The sequence below is a fragment of the Brachionichthys hirsutus genome, chromosome 20 (assembly GCF_040956055.1).
Source record: "Brachionichthys hirsutus isolate HB-005 chromosome 20, CSIRO-AGI_Bhir_v1, whole genome shotgun sequence".
NCBI lineage: Eukaryota > Metazoa > Chordata > Actinopteri > Lophiiformes > Brachionichthyidae > Brachionichthys > Brachionichthys hirsutus.
This window is the reverse complement of record NC_090916.1, coordinates 6,556,590-6,581,561: the sequence shown is the minus strand read 5'-3', so window position 1 is coordinate 6,581,561 and position 24,972 is coordinate 6,556,590. Positions and strand designations below refer to the sequence as shown.

Here is a 24,972-nt window from a genome sequence, read left to right as displayed (position 1 = left end):
GTCTCATAAAATATTAAGTATAACCCAGCATAACCCCCCCCCCCCCCCCAGACTCCCATTAGACACAGCTGAGCCTAACGTGCTGTAACTCACACGTTTAGTCACGCCAAAGCCAATCAAAAACATCTTGCTCTTCATGAATGACATCCTAAATGTAATATTCTGCCCGTGTCTACAAAATGTTTATTAACCTTTATGGAATGGAACACATATCCAGCTGTTAAAAGTTTTGCCTTCCGCATCGGTGCAGCTTGACGACAGAAGGATGTCGGATACGTTCAAATATGGAAGCCGTCACTCAGGCCTGACTTCACCACACATTCTCCAAAATATTTCCCACTCAATATTTCTGAAGAGTTTGAGAACTGAAGCGTGAAAAGAAAAGAAGAAAAAAAAAAAAAAAAGCTCTGGGCCGTGAAATCTTTGAAGCCAAATGATCACGCGCACAACGGATGATCAGTGACGGTAAATAAAAGGCATTTATTCATTTCTTGGAAGAATCTCAGCTCAAGCAGGGATACAAGCTCTTGTAAACAGAATCACTTGAAAATGCGTTTTTAAACGTGCACAGATTTTCCTCTTTCGTTTTGGTGTCGACCTCTGGAATGTACAATATGTGGAAGTTTAGCTTAGATATTACAGGAAGAGCCAAAACCTCCTGGTCCCTCAGTCAGACATTGCGATCATGCCATTGCACGGCCGCGCCCGTTAAAGGTGCTGCTGCGCTTCCGCTAGGCACCAACACGCACGGACGCGTGAGCGTCATGCTCATTACGGTCGGCCGCGCAGCACCAACTTGGACTCCGCGATTTAACATCGTGGACGCTGGTATGCTTTTTGCAAGAAGACACACACACATGCGCACAAACACACACACACGCAGGAGGAATTAAAAGCAACAGTAACACTTCTTTAAGACATTTGTGAGATCCGTGTGGAGATATTTAAAATGGGAAACATTTGTGGTGGAAATCAAATGTGAGACAGTCGTCCACGAAGCACTGCTCTAGGCCTGTGTGTGTGTGTGTGTGGGGGGGGGTCTGTGTCTATGTTCATCAGCAGAGAACCACACTGCAGCTCAGGGCTGCTTAGACTTTTGCTGCCCAGAACCTTCATAGCAGGACAAAGAAGGCAGCTACGTGGAGAATTGACTTACATCCGAAGAGGCTGCAGCTCTTTTATTATTTATTTATAGGATTTTAACTACTTTTGGCAATTCTGAGAAGTGGCAACAATGTGAATAAGATTCAGCCATGCTAGCTGCTTTTTTATAGGGGGGGGGGGGGGGGTTACTTCTCAACGAGAACCAAAGGCTACAATAAACTTATCTTCAAACCAGGGGACTGTTTGCAAAAGTCACAAGTCTAGTTATAAAATGCTCCAACAAAAGATTATTCAACATGTGTTGGTGTACAAAGTTAAAACAGAACATTTCTTCTTCTTTTTAAATATCATCCTCAGAACGTTTGTCTCAAATCGTCTAGAAACACTCATGCGCCTTCTACGTCGATATGACCCAAGAGGGCAGTAGAGAGTTGAATGATGAGAACAGCAATCACTGCCTTTCTGTCATGTGTTTAATGGCTGCAGCGCCCCCTGATGGTTTCTGTTGGTACTGCTGCAATTGGTTTCCAGAAAATGTGCAAAATCAATGCATAAGGACAGAGTGAAGACTGTTAGTGAATGTTGAGCATAGAGGGGGTGTTTTTGTTTTTAAGGGATGTAAGCAAGCTAATATTTTTCTTATTAATAAATGAGAATATGGGAATAAAATATGTTTTGTTTAATTTGGGGAAGTATTGGCTAGCTCAGAGTGACTCCGCCTTGCTGCAGTGACTCTCACAATGCTTTCGAACGAGGACAATGTGGATGAATTTCATCCTCACTGCTGCTCTCTGCTTCCAGTTTTCCTATTTACTTGGAATACATTAGGATGCAGGAACTAGAAGTGCCGAGGGGCGAGATTAAAACAGAGAATTCAGGACGACCATAAAGATGCTGCTTCTTCGACGGCAATGTGTTGCCGAGTAACGCAACTGAAAACGGAGCAGACGCTCCTTTCTCTCTTCTCGCGCGCGCCATCACCTGCAGACTCTACCTCTTGTGAAACGTGTTGGAACGTTTAAGTCTGTGTGTTGAACAGTTTCGAAAAATAAACGGATACAATATAATGCTGCAAAATTTCCAGACACCATGATAAACATATATAAGCTCCCATTACAAACACTTAATATAATTTTCTTTATCAGGCACAATAGTATTTCCCAGGATAGGAATGCTAGAACTCAAAGACAAAAGGAGAACGCAGTCATGGAGTGGATCGCTGCCAACAGCCGCTGCGCAGAAAAGGGAAATCATTTTCTGTGTTGATCCAAAAAAAGTTGACTGAAATCAGGCATTTTCTCATATTTAAAAGTAATTCTTTGTGAGTCATTAAAAAAAGAAAAAATAGGAGAAAGAGAATCAGCTGGGGGGGGGAGGGGGGGGGGGCTAGTGCTCACGCTGCTTTGTACAAAGTCAGTAGTACTGAGAGCGAGCCTCCTCCCCCGAGGGGTCGAAGGAACGCCGGAGTGAAGCGGAGATGGCATCAATAGTTCTGCGCAGTAGCTTGAAGTAAGGCCTCATTTTTTTTTTGTCATAAAAAGAAGAATAAACTGAAACATATATATCTTTAGCAAAATTACATCTACCATGAAAAAAAAGTAATATGTGCAAAATGTAAATCATATACAAAGACGGGGGGGCGGGTTTCTTTTTGTAGATTGCTGAAAAAAAAAAAAAAAAAGATTGTGCTGGAGGGGGGGTTAGTCCGCCCCGACACCCTCTGACAATCCACTCCATCAGCCCACCACCACCCGCCTTGCTCCCCAGCTGGTCGACGGGCCAGCAGCTGACCTGGAGACCCGATGAGAGTTGGAGCGCCGGCTTCACGTCGACTGGACAGCCCGCTTTAGTTTCTCTATTTCCATCTGTCGAGACACAAACGGAGGAGAGATCAGAGGGAACCGGGAATGCTGGAGCAACACAGTGTTGCATCCGCCGACGTAGTTCGAGCGCACGATTCGGCCGACGTCCACGGCTGCCGTGAAGCTCGGGCCCGGAGGCGTTCTGTTGCGGCAGCGTTCAGACACGTGAAGTTGAGCCGTGTGCGAAGTAAAGCGTGGGCCGAAACTCGAGTGGAGCGCTTCCGAACGTTTTAGGGTTGGATCAGGTGAAGGTTTTTTCTCATGAACATTAAACTAAGTTTTATCCTAGTTTTAATCTTTGAAATCTTTCGATCTTCCTGTACTGTGTTTTTAATGACCTGCTCAACGATCATAAACCAACTCCTGATATTTGGATGAAATTTAAAACAAGTATTAATTGGTTTTCTTGGCAGACTTGGTGTGAACTGGGGACGTTCTTTTTTATTTGGTTATATATTTATCGAAGAAGAAAACTGTGTCGAAGTAAACCTGACCTTCGACTGACAGACTCGGACCCCAGGTGGTCCCTGAACCCGTGACAAAGACTCTGATGTCGTTTTTCCCGCACCGCAGGTAACTATTGTTCGACATCTTTAACCTCCCTCTGCTATAATGGCAGCTAATAAGTTCTAACCGAGTTCTGCATTGCATTCAGTCCGTTAGCGCTGGTTCTTGCCATCGCGTGGGAACATCGATATTTCTCGAAACCAATGCGGGCGAGTTCAGCACGCGTTTCCGTGGAGATCAATGCTACCTGCAGGGCGACGCGCTTTAGCCTCTCTTCGTCCAGCTGCCCTCGCAGCTCTGCAATCTCCCTCCTGAAGACAAAACACACACACACTCATTAGCAAAGTGCACTGAATTAAACTGGAGGATTGCGCCTACAGCCAAGAATAAATGTTCTTTGAGTCTGGTTACATTTGCTGGGTCTTGAGCAGCTCCACAGACAGCAGCAGGTCCTTCATCTGGCTCCTCAGCTCCTCCAGTTGGGAGGTAGGCTCTTCGGAATTGGGCTGGGCCTTGGCGCCGAGTGGCGGTCCGTCTGAGACTGTGGTCGCCAACGGGCTTGGACTAAACTCGGCGCTGGCCACGGGGGGCTTGTGGAACAATGGGGATGGGATGAAGGGGTTTGTGGAAGGCTGAGACCAAACAGAGGACAGATTCACAGAATCCCTTTAAACAAATGCGACGTGACCCTGGGTGAACGCCGTTGCTCCCCATTTACCTTTCTGGCTTCCGTTAATTTCGGTTTGGCCGAGTCCTCTTCATCAACCTTGAAGGACATTTCCACGCTCAACTCCTTGTTGGGCTGCAAGGGAAGGCTTTCATTTACCGTTTGATGTAGCAGCTATTTGAAAGCGTGCAGCCGAGCGAGGTCTGAAAGACGATTACAGGCCAGAGGAATCAGGCAGCAAGACCTCTGGGTGACATTAAGTGGAGCCGCTACAAAAACCTTGTGCACCAGAAGGTGCCTTCAGAACATGAAGGAAGATGAATGAATGAATCATAGATCGATGCTTTATTGATCCAAGGGAAACTGTGCGTGTGTGTGTGTGGGTGCGCGTGCTCACCGACTGTCCAACAAACTTGGCAGGCAGCCTCCTGCCGAGCATCTTTGGCCTGTCGGTCGTGAGGTGGGAGAGCTTCTCGATGGGAGACGACAGCTCCTCGAAGCTCATCAGATCTCCTGGTGGAGAGGAGCGAGACGGAAACGAGAGACAGGCAGGTCAATTATGTATTTAAGAGGAATGTTTCAGTGATGGCTGGTAAAAGTTTGTTCACACGCCCATCTTTTCCCAGGTCATGCATTCCTCATCCCGAAAACTAAGGGGTGCAAAAATCATTGACGGCTCATTTCCACAGACGTCTTTGGACGTTGCCGAGGTCAGTCGTCACCAACGGAGAGTAAAAACACAGAAGCAAGTCCAGCCTGACGGCAACTTCAACTCTCCTGAAACTCAAGATCAGATCTACCGACCTAACTCAGTGAGTACCCTAAAAAGTACAGAATACGGTGTCCCAGCATACAACTCGGAGGAAACGAGCCACCAATGAGCCATCAATGAGTCACCTGTTGCGTAAGAGCACTTTGCAGCTTTGCGGTTTGAAAGCATCGCCTGCGATTGCAGCAACGATGGCCTTTTCGTGTTCCCTGGCAGAATGTGTCAGACTAATTCCTGGTGACAAGGAAGCAGTTTTAGCAGCTCTTTATCACATTTACGAGGCTCCGTCACGAACAAAGTCTCCTGTGATTTAGCTTCAGGTCGGCTCTAGCTAACGCCTCCCGGACGCCTCGCTCCGTGACTTTTCTACCTCTGAATCTGTTCCACTGAACTGTTCTGTAAACTATTTCGTGTGTTTCCGGCTCCTTTACAGCCTCCTCGCTGTCGCCCTTCATTCTTGATTTGATTTTAAAGCTATTTTCCCCCAGAGATAAAATAAGGTAAACCCGACAGACTTTTGAACAGTATTCTAGAGAGTATATGGAATAAATTAGAAGATGCCCCCCCCCCCCCATTTTTGAGTTTGGGATGAGTTGCTGCTTTGGGGCCAGGACGACTTGACATTATTGAGGGGAAACATGAATCCTGGCTTCGACCACAAAAACATGGAGGATGTCGGGTCATCCAGTCTGCGAGTTGAAGTTCAAGCATAACTGGGTCAATGCAGCAAGACGAGGTCTCCTCACGTCAGAGTAAATGGCTAAAATAATGCAATGTCTGGACCTGAACGCCACTGAGATGCTGCGGTGGGACCAGAAACCCTCCGGTGTGGCTGCACTAGAGCGGTTCTGTGCAGAAGAGGCCAGAATGCACTGTACATACCCGTGTCCGGGTTCCTTTCCACCCACTCCCCTGACCCTGACAACGCTTTGGGTTTGGTGGGAACGACGGGCTCCAGATCAGACTTCGGTCGCGTGGAAGACACCTCTCCATTTTGCCTGCAGATGAGAAGACACACTTGATACATATGCAATAATAGTTCAATACAAGCGGTATAAAAGCTGGTCTTCAGACAGACTGGTGCTGGACTTACTTTGAGATCGGTGAGGGAACGGAAGGCTTGGTGGGCCTCTGTGGTGGGAGGACTCCTGGTCTAGCTCTCCCTGGAGGGGGGACAGGTTTCTTGGGCGGGACCAATGGCGCCGCGGGCTTGGCTGGTTTGTGATTAGGCCGGTCGACTGAAACAGAAAGACGCCCGAAGTTGGCAACTGAACGTAACTTCAGGATTTTGATGTTCAGGGTGCGGTTGACTATGACATGGAGGTCTGTGTGACCCCACAAGCAGACCGTTACGGCCCTACTTGCCTGAATTAGCTCATTTTTAAAATGTAATTTAGTTCACAGTCCTTATATATACTTATATTACTGTTCCTGCAGAATATATTTATATGTTGTGCCAGAGCAGTTCTGACTGGCGAAATGCACAGATAGATAGACTGCGATATGAGGAAACACTGAGATGGACAGGGTAAGGATGGATGCAAGAAAAGAGAAATGTCTCCTTCTACCTCTGTCCTCCGGCCTGCTGGAATGGGGCTTCTTGTCTGCACTGGGAACGTCCGGCTTGAGAGCTGAAAAACCAAACATCGTCCACAGAAGGTCACCTGCTCCGTCCGATGCGAGCGTTTCAAGATGTTCACACTTTCTATTAATCTCCACCTGCTCGGTGCGTACGGACCGCTACGCTCACTGGTTTGTGGTTTTGTCTGTCTGACAAATACACTTTATATATATATTAAAAGAAAATCTGAACAGTGACAGGAAGTCATGTTCGTGATGTGGCTGACGTGCAAGCGCCCAGCTGCAACCGTGGCTACTTCCTGTGCAGAATGAACGAAGCAACTTTGCATTTTGCAAAAAGTAGGTCGTCGGAGAGATGTGACGCACCAGTGCTTTTACCGCAACACTAAAACCACCGTACTGTGCTGCATCTGACGCTCATGATTAGAAGCTGCACGGTGGCGCAGTGGTAAGTGCTGTTGCCTCACAGTGACACGGTCACAGGTTCGAAACAGACTTTCTGCAGGCGGTTTTCATGTTCTCCCCGTGCATGCGCGGGCTCTATCTGGGGTCGCACCTACTATAGAACTGATCTAATTTAATGAGGTGAAGGGCGTGGAGCATTCCTTACCTATGCTTTTTGATGGTGGAGGTGGCTTCTTGGGCTTCTGATAGGAGAAGGCAAAGGCGCGGGAGTAAAAGAGAAAAGGTCAGGATGACAAAAGTGGGTTATGTCTCATTAGCACACACCGTCAAATGTGTACGGCTGATTGTGCGTCATAGAAGATATACATATAACCATCCGAACTTTACTTCTTTTTACCGTCTCTCGTTTATCCATACATTGCAATTCAATGTTAAACGTTTGTCCACAATAATTTCTTTGAGAAATCTCATCAGTCAGACATCACGGCAACAGAATCTGACAAGCGTTTGCGCCAGCTTTGGGAAAAAAGAAGTGCAACAGTTCAGAAAAGCAGCTGCCGTTGCTTTACATTCCTTCGTATTTGTTTTCCCATCCCATGGCAAAATACTGTCTCAGTTAACCTTCAAATAACATGTTTGAAAAGGTTAGATGTCAGGGTTCCAATTCCAAACAAGGCTCATGTTGTGTTCCGGACATCCAAATTAGTGGCAAACAGTCAAATAACTGCTGGATGAGGCAGCGAGATTATCTTCTTGGTGGTAATTTGCCTCAAAGCTGCATTCAACAAGGTCAAAAGTAGCCTAGGACTTGACAGAGACACTCTTTGATACAGCAAAAAGCTGGACGGAATCTTATTCGAAGAGCGAGGCTACTTTATGTCGAGTGAAAATCAGCAAGTACAGACGAGACAAATGTCCACGCAGGTTCTATCCTCCACCTCCAATTGCTACAAAATGTTTTTAAACATACCTCTTCAGACTCCTGCCTCGCTGATGACTTTAACGACCCTCTGGAAGAAGGAGCCTAAAATGTGGGCATAAGAGAATATGAGAATTATTGATGGTAATCTCAAAAGGCCTCATGGCATTACTAATGAGATTCATTGGATGAAATCAGAGAACAGTTTGGCATCACACACACACACAGCACAGCGCAAACACGATTAGCATGACCATAACTGTTCCTGGAAGAAGATTGCTGACAATAAACCTTTAACCCTGAAAAAGCCTGTTTGGCTGATTATCCAGAGGACAGGCTTTCACAAGGAATCAAATCGGATGTCCGTGTCCGTGATGTGTCATTTGTGAGCTGTGCTCACTGCTCCATGAAATGTATTATATTATGCAAGAAACAGTCAGTAAGGGCTGACAAATAATGAGCAATGTGATGATGAATGCAAAACTAGCCAACTACATTTCACGCACCTGTAAGAGTGATTAAACTCGTGGAGGGAAAAACACACTCAAACAGAAATTCCGTGTGAAACTGCAATTTAAATTTGATTCATGTGCAGGTTTTTCACAATATTGCAACACCCGAGCATTGAAGGCACACAAAGACAATAACGTACCATTTCCTGATGCAGAGAACATTCAGATTCTTCCTCCAATTTAAGAGATAAAGATGTTCTAATTTGCATCCAGGTTCATTGACATAAAAAGCTAAAAACTCTAAAGTCTAATTTGAATTTAGACTTTTAACAAACAAACACACTTCCTGCTTTATTGAGTTAATTTCCTGCAGAAATGAATGCAAAAATAGCCCGGCGGTGACAAAACGAGCGCATACAGCAGTCACAACTCGGACACGCATGTGAAGTGACGGGCCAAATATGTTTTGGGTTGAGGGGGGACCGCCACCCATTTTTGAACGATTGAAAATGAGCAGGATTTGGGAATCATCACATCTAATAACTCTTTTTGCATTTTCGCCTGTAAGCCAGAAGACTCAGCTCAGCTACAATCTGATGGCGCCATCTCATGGCTGGATGCCAGAACACACAAAGCAGGAACAGTAGAGGTAGAAACAAACAAACAACTAAGCAGCAGATGAAACCGGCCCGTGGAGTTGGAATATTTTAACATCTTACACCGTGAATTTGTTCAAAACTGTAGAGAGGATTTCCGTTTTCTTGTTGTTTGTTTATAACTTGTAATGCACCTTTAAGTCGTCTAATAATCAGTTCCATCATTGACAACATTTGGTCTATAAAACGTCACAAAATAGGTTTAAAATGCTCGATTCACTCAGGATCCGACTCAGAGACGCAGCTCATCAAAAGTTGAGATGTTTGGTATTCTGCTTAAAAAAAAAACACGTAATATTTTCTTTTATTAATACTCTGATCTCACCTCCTTCTCTCCTTCAAGCATGATGACAAAGTTATCAGGAAAGACACCTTCTTGACCCCCAATCTCCCCTCTCCACCAGCCGGGTTCCCCTGTATCCTGTTAATAAAAAACAAACGGTGAAAACATCTCGGGTCGATATAACTGACGTTCAATTCTTGTACAACCTTTTCAAAAAAATGCAAGGCTCACGTATTGTAACTATGGCAACTATAACCGTTCCAGATTCTTCCTCTACACGTTTTAAGACATACAACCTCTCTGATTTGTATGTAGTTTCATGCCTCCTATCCAATAGGTCTGTTGTGCCCCTGAAAAACAGTTCCAATCCACCGGTCCTTCTCCAATTGCTCCACTAGATGGCGATAGCTTCCTAAACTGGTCTTGGCAGTGAAACCGAAGTTATCATGGTCACAAGTCGTCCTTCACCTGCTGTGAGTCAGAGTCATACTAAGACACGTCAGAAACAGCAGCGATGACAATGACGAGGCGACATGGGGACAATCAGGATGCACATCTAAACACTAGACAGACAAAAGCTTCATGAATAACAAAAAAGGCCTTCCTCGCCCTCGGCAACCACACCTAGTTATAAACAGGTAGGAAAGAAGGAAATTAAGACACCGAATGTCCTCCAGCGTCCTCTTCCCAACAGATCTACATAACTCTCCCGAGACAGAACAGCTGCCTCTCAGTAACAGGAACAGATTATACTCTGCATCCAAAAAATAAAGACACCCACTTTGACTTGATTAGGGGCAAACAGGGGACGACACGAGATAATCAATCTCAAGGTCAGTCCTTGTGAAATGACTCACTGCGCACTCATTGTGACCGCTGGTTAATGAATGAAGTGGTGCTAGAGTACCTTGGTCAGGATGTGAATGACGTCGCCCTCTCTCACGGTCAACTCATCTTCATTTGTAGCCTCGAAAGTAAAGGTCACCTTGCAGTACTCTTTCACTGAGGAAACAGAAAGAGCAGGTAAGGCAAAAAAGAGCAGCTTGATCACCTCTCGCCATCGTGAAGTGCTTTGAGCGGAATCTGGCCGCCATTGGATGTTCTGTGTGATTGTCTTACACAACAATAAAGCCTCGACTGAGTAATTGCCAGCTTTTGCAACTGACGCTTCGTCACATCTCATATAAACACTGACCTGATAACCCAACAAGAATTGAATACACTTCCCACACGTCGGAGCATTCTGCTTTTCGGAACTTCTATGCTTTACCTTTGGATTTGCCGTCTCCTTCTGCTTTCTGCGAGTCTGTCGAGTTGAGAGGGGTGGGCTTTGCAGCTGATGGTAATGATGGGATTGGCTAAAATGAAGCAAACCATACAGATGGAAATGATTTATCGCACGTGACTGAATGCGTGGCTTCATGTGGACGGCTTTTTGCGTCCGAACTGAATGGGTGGAATCGTCTGATCATGGCTGTGGCAATAAATAGAAATGTCTATGAAGGACGCTGTTAATTATGAGGTTGGCAGGAAGACACTGTAGAGGATGTGGATGATGGATAAAGATTGTGGAGGAAATTAAAAGATGTATTATTAGTAAAAGCGAGTTATAAGGGTAAAAAACAGCCAATTTGTTCCTTTTCCGCCGAGCAGTACAATTTGCCGTGATGATTAATGAGTCCCACCAAAAAGATTACCGGTACATAGAAATCAGAGATGAAGACCACACCGTGGTATGAAAGTGATATTTGAACGTAAGTAGCAGACAGGCGGAAAACGAGACTTTTGAGATGAAGAGAAAAATCATCAGAAATCATGGAGGAAGAGTCAAAAATGTAAAATGTTCAAGATTGTACTTCAGTAAATGAACAACGTGAACTGATATAGACTGAATGGAAAGATCCTTTGAAGAGGAGAGGAGATGCGACACGAGTTGGTATGGAGGAGAGTGGAGGAAGCCGTGTTAGTGGCGAGAGAGAGGGAGGGCTGTTGTGAAGAGGAGAGAGGGAAAGAGGAGCGTTACATGCTAATCTAATAAAGCCCTGAGAATGATACTGTTACCACCTGTATGTCAGTTTATTTATTATAACCTCAGTGATCTGAATTGTATCCTCACACATGTTTAATGCTTACATTTGTTAAGAAAAAAGAAATGAACAAAAGAAAATCTGAGACTTTTCCCGCACTGAAAAAAGTGACACGGAAGAGGAGCTGCAATTCGTGCCGATTATTTCCTGTATGGACGTGATGCTGTGTGTGTGCGTGTGTGTGTGTGTGCTGATAACAGCAGTAAGAGCGTATTCACAACAAACAAAAGATTCAAGTTAAACTGCTCTTTCAGTGTGGACAATAAACAGAGCACAGCAAAAGCTACCGAGACGAATGGGGGAGGTTTATCCAGCATTCCAAAAAACTCAATACGAAGACAATGTGTAAATAAATTACCAGACAAAAAGATCTCCGTCGAGCTCGGACAAAATCAAATGTATTTACGTTTATGCAGCAGTTATTCTGTGAGGATATGTTGTGCCTCTAAACTGAAAAGCTTTATCAAGTCATCGTATTCTCTGAAACACACCGAGACAAACCCTGCACTCCTTCAGCAAATAGTGAAAATGTAATTTAAATACAGTATGTAAAACTCACCGTGAATATTCTACTTCAAACAAGCCAATTCGGTCGTCATGGCGAATAGACAGTTACATGACTGTGTGAATTCAAACGCAACATCAACAAATCTACCAGCAGAACTGGAATAACTACCGCCCTTTTTTTTATGCAAGTATCTCTGGAAATAAAGCGTACATTTAATTTTGGTGCATATTTTACAAGTGCAAAGACACATTTTCTGCCAGAGGGTTTACAGCTTTTCTACATGTCTGAAAATGCATGTCCTTATACGTAAGACATTAACTACTGCATCCTAAACTGTGCTTAATTTGAAAAGGATAAAACCCATAGGCTAAGATCCACTCCCTCAACATACGAACATTTATAAAAAGGACAAATGGTTTCACACATTTGTCGTATCACAGGAGCTCTCGAGAATCTCACTTACTTTTTCTTTCTTCTCCTCCGTTTCGGGGCTCGGCAATCGGGCCTTTAGTGTGACTGACCCTTCTCTGAAGATGTCGCCGAAGCCGACGCCTCGGACCTTTTTGGGCTGAGTGATAACTCCATTCCCTGAGCTGGGCTGCGGTGACGTAGGGGTGCCGGCGCTTTCCATTCCACTTCCATCTGCAAAAGAGACGCGACAGTGATTGTTATAATCCAGATGCAACGTGTCTTACATCTTCTGTTCTTCTTGCAGTCAACAAAAGCAGCTTAATTTGTGTACGAGCAATGATTTTATTCAGTCCTAAACGCATGGATTAATATTTCCTCATATTTGGGTATTCAGGTGCAGCCATGCAATACGTTAAATCAAGCTCACAATCCTGAAAGGTTCACACCCTCCTGACCTGCACTACCGACTGTCGAAATGCTTAGAAACATTCTGCCGCAGACTTGACTTCCTGTTAAGACTTGTCTCAGCAGCTTCAATCACCAGAGCAGCGCCATTACGAGGACCAATATCTAAAAATACGTCTCAAGTATCTGAACCAGAGATAAAAGACAAAGTAAAATCTGCCCTCTGGAATTTTTTTCTTATCTGAGCAGTCAGAATTAGAGAAGGGAGGTTGAATTCCTCTCACTGATCATATTAGTGTTGAACATGCATTTTAAAGTCTAACAAGAACAGGAAAAACAGCCTCTTTTAAGCCTCGAGCATGTTTTTGATATGCGACCAAACTTATTACATCTCCAGTGTTTTTCCAACCTGACTGCACCCTTCACGAAAACAAGGTTGCTTTTTCTCTCTTACTGGTCTCAGCTGCTGCCGTGTCGTTGGACTCGCCGTCGTCCGTTCCGTCCAGCTCTTTAACAAAGTTGGAAGGAAACAGCCCCGACTTGTTGTTGAGGGTGCCGCTCCACCAGCCTTCCTCAACCTGCCAAACGGAGAAATTCAGCCGAGCATCCGACAGAGAAACAAGACTTTATGTTTCGTAAATGAAAACCAACGCGGTGGATATGTAGATCACGCAAAAAGAAAGACAGGTTTATTTATTTGCATGTAAACTGTATATATTGTTCTGTTTGTCTTGATTCTAACCACCATCTCCTGTACTTAGGTGGGTCTTTCCTCTTGATGTGAAGTCCCACTAATGCTCCACACATACAGTAAACAGATAATCAGTGATCACGTTTTTATTAAATAAAAAAAACACACAGCTGTGCCAGAAAAACAACCCAAACTTCAAAATAAAAACTGGGACATGTTTCATTGTTAGCATCTGTTAACATATTTAAAACAGATTTATACATTAGTGGTTCTAATATTTCACCAACACCGTCATGTCTCAAATTACACACCGAAAACACATGCTCAATGTTGTGTTTATCCTAACTATTAAAAAGGTGCATATACTGTCCCAAAAGACAGCAGGTCCTCTACATACATTTAGACATAGTATTAAATACCTCCTCGGTGATGTCTATGATGTCTCCGATTGTCAGCTCAAGCTCATCTTCATTCACTGGCTGATACTGAAAGATCGCCTTGCACTGTCTCTTCCTGGGTTCTGTGAAAGGCAGGCCAGAAAGCACTGGGTAAGTCTACAAACCTGTTGCCCCCCCCCCCCCCCCCCGCCTCCCCTGCGCAAGGAACTCTGGGACTGCAAGGTGATCCTGTAGCAGGCAGACACGCCCTGCTGAAAAAGCTGAGCTTGGAAAGTGGAGCTACTAAATTCGAGAGTTAAAAAAGAAAAAAATACAAATGCTGCATCGGTCTGAGCTGAAAATAAACAGTTTGCATTGAAGAATGCTGATGACACAAACAAGATGCACACTTAATGTCGGTATGTTTTTGACTAGGGAAGGCATGGTATTTTTAATTAGCTTTTTTGGCACGTTAACACCCCAGCAAAGTGGTGGCTAATGCTAGCAAAAATCACTTAGCGGCAAGCACTAGCCAATTGTTTTTTTTTAAATGCCCTTAAGTCGTTGAAACCTCAATTAAAGTACAGTTAATGCAGCAAGTGTGGCCTGCACCGAGTTCTGAAATGCGTACCTACACCAGTAAGAGTTTTGATTCCTTACTCCACCACGTACCAAATTCAATTTGAAAAGCACAGTAATAGCAACTGCAGCCCAAGAAAGAGAACAAAGATCAAACTGCACTCAGAACAGTGTCTCTAAACAAGTCTGAACATGTCGCAGGTATGCAACATACTCCAGCTGCAGGTAGCAGAGAACATACAGCTCTTAGATAGTGCCTGCATTATATCCCACAGGGATGAAAAGTGCCACGACTGAAGGTCGCTTTCTTATTGACAATATTGTGTTCCCGTCAATAACAATTGAGTCTCTAGCATCGCCATCAGAACCCTGATGAAAAGCGCAGGAAGTCTCCTGGTCCCTGAAATAGATCATTCGTGTCTACATGTAGTCAAAAAAAGATCATCGTTTTTCGGTCTTTCATTTGAATATACACAAAGAATGCAGCCGCATCTTACTCTTTGCAGCTCCTGGCGGCAGCGGCTGGAAGCCGCCAGTCGGGATGCCGATGGTGCTTATTCTCTGGACCAGGCTGGCCACGTTACCAGAGGTCTTCTCCCGCCGCGGAGCCTGAGAGCTGCTCTCTTCTTTTGGCTCACTCTTTGCTTCCTTGCCCTCTTTGGATTCCTTCTTTATTTCCTACAACGCAGGCAACAATTTTCAATTTTGAAACCCGTAATCAAGACGGTTTTGTTTTATACTGTTTTACTTAAAAGGACGATCACCCAAATTAAGAAGCTGAGGATACAGTGATGGGTAGATTGAACTGGAAATGCAAAAATATAAATCACCCCCCCCCCCCAAAAAAAGAATCATTTTATTCTCTTAGGACTACAACACATAATGCAGTTGCCCAAATTATTACAAAAAACCCACAAAGCAATCACTCTGTGCACAGAAATGACAAGACAAAGACGAAGAGAGCAACAACGTTGTCAATAAAAAACCCAGCATGACAGAGATAAGCTGCATTCTAAGGGCAAGTAATGGACACAATGAAAGCTATAATTACAGCAACCTGCATCATCGACGAGTTGCAGACCATCGTGCTAAATGTAGCTGCCACTGATGATCCTCATCGCAACACAACCTAGGCTGTAAAACAGCCGTCATATTCTCCTAGCAAAGGGGACTCTCAGATAATAGCACAAAGTCCAGGCCCCACCGTCGGTAAACAGTGTCAGGAGTATACCGGACCTGCACACACACGCACACACACACCCGCACACACACACACGCTCATCCTGTGTGGGGTCCTAAAGGGCTGGGCCCAATACCAGCACCGCGGAAAAGAGCACACCGAAGTCAAAGTGGTTCATGCCGTAGATTTGGTCCCTGTACTAGTGACAGCCAGTGACATTAGTGTTCCTGAGTGCATGCATGCGCGCTCCTGTGTCCAAAGAACCGCCCACTTCCTGGTTCACACATGCTGACTTTACAATTCCACTGGACAGGAAGTCCAGCTGTGTGCGGGTGATCATTTGAGAGAAAACGTTTCAGAAACAGACAAACAATAAAACTTCCAGAGCCACAGCTAACAGAAAACACACCAGGACTTTCATCCTTCTCAGGTGTTTGAGCGCAGAAAGGCATGTGAGAGCTTTAAAATAAACCACTCATCACCTCGTGCCCTGTGCACACACAGACAGACACACACACACACACACACACACACACCTCTGAAACGATGTCACACTCCTGGGCGTTGATTGGAGTGAACATCCACACACAGAGCAGAACATACGGTCTCACCATCTCACCACCAGGTATGTTTCATGTCCCTGGATTACTCAACTAAAACACCAATTAAAAGAAGCAGGAAGAGACAAGCTCTCAGGTGACATCGGCGTTGCCAGGAGCAAAGTTCAACAGCCAGCAGGCTCCTAAGAGGATTAACTATCCTGGCTCAGTGACTTAGCTTAGCTTAGCTTCTCACTATGAAGTATCAGACTTCACTGAGGGAAGCAGCGATCTATTTATTCTTCTGCAGACAACCGCTAGTTGTCATTAGCTAAACAAAAACACCATCAACATCTCAGAGCACCTCGAACCCTTTCAGTCATCTCACCTTAACAAAGTTGTCGGGAAACAGGCCCCTCTTCCCGTTGAGGTCTCCCTCCATCCAGCCTTCCTCCTCAATGTACCGCACGTTCCTGATGACGTCGTCTATTCGCAGGGTCAGTTCGTCTTCTTGGAGCGCTTCATATTCATACTCCACTACGACCTCTGCTCGGGACAAACATGGAATAGGAAATGAAATGCAAAATCAGTGATACTCGAGAGGAAAACGTCAGTCGCAACTGCAATATCCAGCAGAATAGTGATAAAATAGGCGTCTCAGGAAAATACTCATTTCTTCCGGGTTCTCGTTCCGTTGCCGTTTGTTAAACAGCTACCTCAACGTACTCTACATATTTAGATGGTGAAACAGAATGGCTATTCATCCGTCAACACATTTGTGATCACAAAGAGGGTTGCCTAGCTCCTTCCAGAGCAGCAGGTTGAGCAGCCTCTAAAAATAAGCCGGCTGCAGCAGACTGATGGGCGGTGAGGCATTCTGCTATGCGGTGAGACTCATAACACAGACACGCCAGTGGAAGGGTCAACAAAGCGTAGCCAGAACAAAAACACGGCTCGCACCCTGCAACGCTGTCTCCGACAGAACCACGGAGGAGAGAGACGAGGGAAGAGTCTTTCAACACAGAGCTGCTGCCGCTCGTCAATACTCGACTCTGAAACATCTGGCTCAGATGTGATAGTTGTTAAATATTCACCGCTACGCTCCCTGTGACGTCATCAGTCCTCGTCTCAGGCTAGGTCAGTCTCCAGGGAGACATCAGCCCTGACTGAAGATGTCAGCTCAGAACCGCTCCTCTACAACAACAACTCTGTACTTAAGCCTTTAAAAGGAGGATAAGATAAGCAGCAGCTTGAGGGGAGAGTGTGCTCGCTGCACCGTCTTCCTGCTGACGGAGGTAAAACTAAACGGGATGTCTGCCCGCTGAGGGGTGAGTGAGGGGTGAGACACACAAAATATCCAGCAAATCAATTTAAAAGAATACTTTTTTCCATTTAGGTTTCAGAATTATTTTCTCAAAGGAGAAAACAGGAGTTAGCATACATGATCAGACCAAAAATAAATAGATTTTTAAGTCAAGATGACTCTAAAAGATGCCACTACACGGCAAAGCAACGCCTTTCAGTGTAAAGTAAAGTCTCCCACTAAATCCTAATAATATCCTTTCGCTTCCTTCTCCTCTCAGATGTCAGAGCAGTTCCAAACGAAGGCTGCATGCTAGAGGCCAAGGATTTATAGCAGGAAAAATTCCATAACAAATGAATCAGACGATGTAATCAGTAAATTAATCTAAATTCCTGAAGTCGTCCAGGGATACAAGAGGCTGCAATTCTGCAGTTCAGGTGGAAAAATAAATGAAAACGTAGCCGGCCTCTCAAAATATTATTCTGACACTGACTTCTGTAGACACATCCCAAAAACACTCCTACTTATGCTCCTGTGTCGTCATCATTAAGACCCATTTCACCATTAAACTCAAAGAATCACGTGTCTCACCTCAGTCCCATTATGGTCACCCATTACAGAGAGGAAAATAACTGACTGGTGAGACTCGCCAGATTTTATGAACCGAAGGACGAGCCCCCGCCACGCACGCCTCCTTTCAGCCGTGTTGGTGGTTCTATCTGGACGGGTGTCGCTTCGGAAACAACGCCGTGAGAACGCACAACGTTTTGAAAGCGCAAAGCAAAGGTGTGGTAAAAAGGAGACCTCAGTCTCTGTCAGTAGCATGCTCAGCTGCAGTCTAATGGGTTTTAGCGGCAGACCAACTAACACTACGTTTAAGTTCACAAACAGTAGCGGTGCGTCGTAACAGACACATCTGGGTCCCGAAAACACAAATAAACAAGTGAACAAAGAAGCCAGACAGTGATTTGGACCCATCTGTCCATGTAATCACAGGAAGAGATATGGTCCTGCTGCAGTCAACAAAACAAGCAGGCAGAATCCGAGTTGTTTCCTTCTTTCCACATGATTGGACGTGGAGCGGCGGGACTTTCTGCAACCGCACAGAAAACAGCGCCTCGACAAACCACACAAAAGTCATCCTGCAGCCCGGCCGAGTCAGCGTCACTTCAAATCAATTCTTAGATAATATGCACTTACATTAGTGTTATCCTCACCATGTCAAAGAACAAACATTTCAGTATTTTCTTTCATAAAAAAAAAAGTCACATTTAAGGAAGAAAACACAGCTATTTGTTGGGTGAAATGAATTTAAAATAGATGACAGATTTGGCTTTGGAAGCATTAAAAGCACTCATTTCGCTGTGCGTGATCACATCTCCATTATGGAAAGAAAATAATTTCCTGAGCAATAAAGAGATGCAAGTTGGAGGAGGATAATTACTGGTGAATCTGCCAGCTGATCTGTGCGTTCCCTAGAGACGCTTCCATCGGAGCGGAGGGAGGGACAGCAAAAGCGGAGACGTCGTCTTGGTGCGTTTCTCAGCGGAAATGCCTTGGCTGAATACATTGAAACGCAGCCAGCATTCAGGTTGGTAGTGTGTGTGTGTGTGTGTATAAACTTCCTGGCCAGTTCACTGTACACTGGGAAATGCAGGCCTAAACAGTAGATCTGAGTCGCAAGGTTGCCTAGAGGGCAGAGTTGAGACTTTTCTGCAATAATAGTAAGATAAGGCTGCAAGTGGCAACAAAAAAGCGACCTGTACTACAAATATCCAAGGTCAAATCACACGCGGCCCTCAATCAGGACCTCACGAGGTTTCGAGGTTGGAGAGTTGCTGAAGCCATCCCAAGCTGGCCACTGTCCCAGGGGAGACGACACTGCCTGAAGCAGTTCGGTACACTGCTCATCTTTCTGAATGAATAGATGAGCCAACAGTGCAAAAAGAATTAAGTCAAAAGGCAAACAGTTCTGGCCAAAAGCTAAATCTGCTAAATGGTGTGCTATCAAGCAGATGATGAGAGCAAAGCTGAGAGTGTGCAAGCATGAGATGAGACACATAAACAAGGGGGGGGGGGGGGGCATTGTGTGTTCCGCAGCACTCTGATGGAGTCTTCCGGCGATCTTCAAAGTATTGCGCTGCTTATTTTCTAACAGCATTCAGGACGCATTTGAAGTTATCTTGTAACAACTATTACAAATATGAATATCTGCTGAATGAGCCTTGAAACATGAAGGATGCCCTGCTGTCTTTAATGTAGAATCCCTTGACAGATAAAATGTCACGGTATGCAGGGATGAGTGACAAACCAGCATCATCTCTTGTCCTATTTTGTGTGTTAGATGCGGACTGACACCCTAAGCGTCTAAAATGATTTCCACTCTCTAGCCGAAGACACTGCGTATGACCGAATAGCACAGAGAAAATCTGGATTGCTCAAATTTGTTGCAGTCAAGAGAAAAGCAAGCAAGACTGAGATGATGAAAAGCTCAAGGAGTCCTTCCCACAATGTGCTTCTACGCACCATTAAATCTGCACACGAACTCTCCACGGAACCCACAACCTCCTGCTTGGCTCAATCAGGACGATTGCGTCAGTTGACTCTGGCCTGACGTCTGACCTGCCTTTCAATGTTCACAGGTCCCAGATGAAAGAAGCAACATACCTGTATAGTCACTAAAACATATCATGCATCAACCTACATCCTGGACATGTCATTTACAACAATTCTATTGGCTGTATGAAGTTTTCTTAAGAACGCGTGTGCTTGTGCTCGGCCACTCGGCATGCCTTCACCACGCCCAGTCTTGCTTTGCATAGCGTCCCTGTTATCAAATTCAATTAATCTTTTTTTCTACCCCTCAATTTCAACTTACTAACCTCACTGTGGCAGTCAGACCAACCCTAGCCCGACAGCTACACGTCTTTTATCAATTTATAACAATTAATGAGACCAAAACAAGTTTTCATCTCACTTTCTGTCAGTCTGTCGGGTCAAGGAATTTCCAATCGTTTCCCTCTCCTCCGATTGTGCTTCCAGGTAAAGAGATTGTACAATACGGGTCTTATATAAGCTGCTAGTAGCAGACAGGAGGATGTTACAGCGGAGGGAGAGGGAGGGAGAGGAAGGAAGGAGAGTGGGAGGGGATGAAGGCCACGCAGGCGAGCTAAAACAGCGAGCTCTCATTCGCTCACACACTATCAGCAACGAGGAAACTCATAACTGCATTCCTCCTCACTGATCGGAGTGGAAGCTGATAGGAAGGACAGAAGTGTTACCTGTTCTATTTTATTTTCCTGCCTCCCTTCATTTATCCAACAGAATCAACTGTCCAGATAATACTTCACACCTGCCATACGTTTTGCACGGCTGAGCCGCACGTTAGGACAACTGGACAAACAATACACTCAGCAGCACTTTCAGTCAAGTTAGTAAACCCGTCCCAGTTTGGCCAGAAATGAATTTGCCTCGAATGTTTTCTACAGACTTGACATAACGTTTGCAGTCCTTCAGGTCTATTAGCGTTGATGTTCATGTTTGGGGTTAAACATCTAAAACTGTTTAGTAACAGTTCATTGAACACACTACATTCAATGACTGTACACACACTACTTATTTTTTATGTGACAGGTTATCTGGATTTTTAGTTGGGTTAAAAAAGTGTGAGAAAATACTACATATCCCAATACTGGTAAGGAGTGGTGTAGGCCAGTGAAGTTAATGTTCAATCACACCTTCTGGCACATGTCCAGTCTTTGTTTAGCTGCCATTGAACCCTGCAAGGAACTTTGCTAATAAAATAGAAAAGTAACAAGGCTCTATTATGTTGGCCACATAATTACAACGTCATCAGATCACGCCTTGCATTGTCATCATTGCACGCTTTCCATTCAATTCCTTTAACATTAGCCATCAATAATTAAAAAGCACAAATGCTCAAAAATTCCAAGACCAGACAATGCACTGGTATTTCCCACAGGTAAATGCTCAAAGCACAACATTCCAATATGTAGATTCAGTTAAACATATCCAGACTGTAGGTAGCATAGGCTAAGTTCAGAAAGCAAAGAGAATGTGAGGGGCTCTCAAACACACACACACACACACACACAGACAGACGGACCTTGGACATGTTCAAACACACCCGACATATCCACAGCAATGAGCCACACCAAAGACGACAACGCATCAGGAACCTGTTGAACATGACATGTCCTAGAAATAAACACTCGTTGGTAGGTTCTGAAATGAGGCAATTGGTAGGTATTTTGGTGCCTCCTGCATATTCCTGCTGGTGTTTAATGCAAATGACGAGTAACAGCGTTTATGTAAAACAGTTCCATTTGGCTTTTAAAAACAACAGCCACGCATCTAAAGACCTAAAAACCTGTCTGACCACATAGTGGAGTTCTTGAACTAGTCCTGCTGCATGCATAAACACAGAGATCACTTCAGATCAACGGGGTTTCCTGATCTAGAAGCCTACGCCACCACTCCGTGTGGAATAAACAAGCACCAGACTAGCATAGTCCCGTACGCTGACACTGTAATAGCTTTGTCCTGCTTGACTGAGAAAAAACCCTGATTCTGTTCATCAAACCTAAAACAAACAGAAAATTGGGAATCAATTCCATAGCCTGTAGTCAGGTTTAAAAAAAAATGGTAATCAGACCTACTTATGGGGCAGATCCCTCATACGTTTGGCCCATTTAAGAGGGGAGGAACAAAACACGATGGACATTCGTGTTTGCATTAATTATATTATATTCTATTAAAACTCTTACTGCCACGTCACCGACACACGCCGTGCAGGATAGCATACACTTGCTCATAACGTAAAGAAAATGTGACGTTAGCCTAAAAATAACTTTTCCAGTCCTAACTTGAGATTCTGGAGCACAGACAGGCTAGAACTTGGAATTTCGAGCTACTAACGTTGTAGTTTTAGGACGAAAAGGAGAATTTGCAAAAGGCCCATTATTCTCCACCAGCTTTAAGGTAATTCGTGTTAACGCTAGCTAGAAGAAGAGCTACCAAACCTTAGGATGGAGGCGGCGTTATTCCTGGCGTTTAAACAGACAGCTAGTTGGCTATGCTAAAGTTCAAGCTAACTGGCTTGCTAATTATGACTCCTCGCACTTGGGAAAGCCGATAGCATGGCTTCTGCCACTGGCGCTTCATTGGAATTGTATCGGAATTGCCTTGGATATCGATTCGTATGAAAAGGAGAAACTACGATCTGAAGACGACACAAGCGCCGCACGGAAAACTCACCCATTCCCGTCCTTCGCAAGTGCTCGCTCTCAAACGATGGGATGTTTCCTTTCTGTGATCCCAGGAGCCTCAATGTTAGCTAGGTTAGACGCTAGCCAGGTAGATGAATAATGAATTATCAACCACAAGCCGTTCCGTCCTTTGCTTTTCGACGTTTCACTTGGGTCCTGTATCCATTCGTCCCTGTCGCGGTAGACTCCCGAGGTCCGTCTCGGTGGTGCTCGAAGATTATGATGCAGGAAGTTGACCGGGAGTCTCCACCTTTCTTATTAGACTTGCCTTCTTCTGACTCCCTGCTGCCACCAAAATACAAAGTGGCAGGAAAATTCGCGGTGTTTCAGTCAGGACGGTCCCGCGAGAGGAATACTAATGAGGTGTCGCGAGCGAGCATCTTGTATTTCTATTGGCTCACTCCGCAAGGACAGTGAGCGCGAGACGGAATTCACTTCAGACTCGTGGTGATTTTTATTTTATTTTATTTTTTAAGTGAACCAATCTTTAGGATTGATTTATAGTTGTGTGGTGGCGTGGAAAACTTCACAATAATGATAATAATAATAATATGAACGCTAAATGCAATAGAATAGTTAATTAAGTGGTTATTAACCATCAAAGTATGAAAGCGCCTGACTTTTTGCCTGGATTATTTGTGCATTATTATCCCGCAGGTTACAGTGGTGATTTGGGAAAAAACAATATTTAAAAAGGAGAGACATTTACCTTTCAATCAATCAATCATGCTGTGTTACATCACAGAATCAATATTATAAATAAATAGTATGATTACACACACACACATTATTCACTGTCTGTTATTTGACTATCAGTGGAAGCATGGCTGTCCCAATGGATTATAGGAATCACGAGGAAATGTTCAATTATATAATCAAAACGTTTAACAGATCTAATACAACAAAAAAACGCTGTTAATAAAGTCATTACTGTCTTTTCTTCTTGTGGTAATAAGTAGCAGGTTAATTTATGAATTTATGAAGGAAATATACCGCCACCCAGTGGGAGAAATGTGAAACTGCAATAAACTGCGTTTTCCAGTCTACACTATTTACTACGGAAGCGCAGAAGTGCCATTGTTGAGAAAATAGTTTTGTCGTTCGAAGGAGATAACAAATACTTGCACTTCTACGGTTCTGTAATTTACTGCATTCACAGATTATATTCTAATCTACATACAGTACATTCTCTAATCAGAGTACATATCAATATCAGGGTTGTAGTCTAAGGGCTGACCTCTTAATCGCGTGCAGGATTTATGGTGTAACAATCCTGTTTGTCCAGTAGAGGGCAGGCTGGTACTCTTTTAACTTTTCAACTGGAGGTAGCAACAAGTTAGTTGTTCTTACAATTTTTAGAATGTTCATGTTAGATCACTGAAATGCTGAAAAAGTGTTACATCAACAAGAATATGACTTACATTGATTAAGTGGTTCATTAATGCACTGTTTTATTGTAAACTTGATTGTTTTTTGTTTTCAGGTCAAATTGTGCACGGACACGGGTCAGCTTTGCGGAAGGTTTAACTGATTCAAGAATATTAAAATGAATTGTTACATGTAGTACACACACATTTCAGTTCACACATTTAAGATACGTCTACAAGCAAGGCAGGAAATCTGTCCTACTGTTCAATGCAGGGAGTGCAGGACACTGTTGATGTCGATGCGTTGAAATACTGAGCGCTAGTACAGAGTGGTACATTTAAAGATGGCGTTGAAGTCATATTAACATCTAATGGGAGCGTCAGTCTCACTCACTTCAAACACACCAGTAGATTTCTGGCACTTAAACACGCAATGGTGTAAACAGTGACGCTATGTACTCACACCAGAGTTCAGTGAACCATGTGATGACAGCCGGCCCTCAGCGGAGAGCAAGATAAACACTTCACAGCAGAACGTGTTTTTGTGTACATATACTGTTTATAGGCTGCTTGATGGAACAGATGAGTAGATTTTTTTTTTTTTTTTAATCATTAAAAGTTCATTCGTTTGAAGCATCTTTCCTTAACCAGGGTCGCCAAAACTATCAAGATACAAGGCCCGAGTTAGAAGAAGCTTCCAAAAGCATCACAACAGAGGTGATTGACACTTTTGGTGCTGCTTCATTATACTCCGAGAAGTTGAGCTTAAGCTGCAGGCCTGTTTCTGTTCTCTGTATAAGGCAGCTTCTCCATGTAGCTGCTGCCTGGACCTGTGAACATCAGCTCTGCTCTGCAGCTTTAGTGAGCAGCAGCATCGTATCACTACAGCCTGCTCTGTGGGGTCAGGTACCATAATGATAACTTAACACGAAATGGATTTTAAAAGCAGATTTAGCTGATTTCTTGTTTTTGTTCATTCATTATTCTCTGTGAAAAAGCCATGTTGAAAATGCTGCTCAGCATAAAACGTCA

At 44.2% G+C, this 24,972-nt stretch overlaps 1 protein-coding gene across 1 annotated transcript; it reads right to left on the bottom strand.

Annotated features, from left to right (window-relative positions):
* Positions 1-434: 434 nt before the first annotated feature.
* Positions 435-16,439, bottom strand: cd2ap (CD2-associated protein). The gene is made up of 18 exons (XM_068753617.1): positions 16,371-16,439; positions 14,751-14,941; positions 13,727-13,820; positions 13,071-13,194; positions 12,264-12,442; positions 10,476-10,563; positions 10,113-10,207; positions 9,248-9,343; positions 7,866-7,919; positions 7,101-7,137; positions 6,478-6,540; positions 6,003-6,147; positions 5,792-5,907; positions 4,538-4,650; positions 4,192-4,275; positions 3,885-4,105; positions 3,721-3,784; positions 435-2,969 (listed from the first exon to the last, which is right to left on the bottom strand). The coding sequence occupies exons 1-18, from the start codon at positions 16,422-16,424 to the stop codon at positions 2,928-2,930; spliced, it is 1,860 nt and encodes a 619-aa protein (XP_068609718.1). The 5' UTR covers positions 16,425-16,439; the 3' UTR covers positions 435-2,927.
* Between the last annotated feature and the right edge of the window lie 8,533 nt (positions 16,440-24,972).

Excerpts from the sequence above, each read along its gene's own strand:
- cd2ap (XM_068753617.1), bottom strand. The coding sequence starts at position 16,424 with ATGGAGGGAGACCTCAACGGGAAGAGGGGCCTGTTTCCCGACAACTTT. Across the intron at positions 10,564-12,263 it reads CGGAGGAGAAGAAAGAAAAA|CCAATCCCATCATTACCATC; the intron begins GTAAGTGAGATT and ends GCTTCATTTTAG. Across the intron at positions 4,651-5,791 it reads GGAAAGGAACCCGGACACGG|ATCTGATGAGCTTCGAGGAG; the intron begins GTATGTACAGTG and ends CTCCACCAGGAG.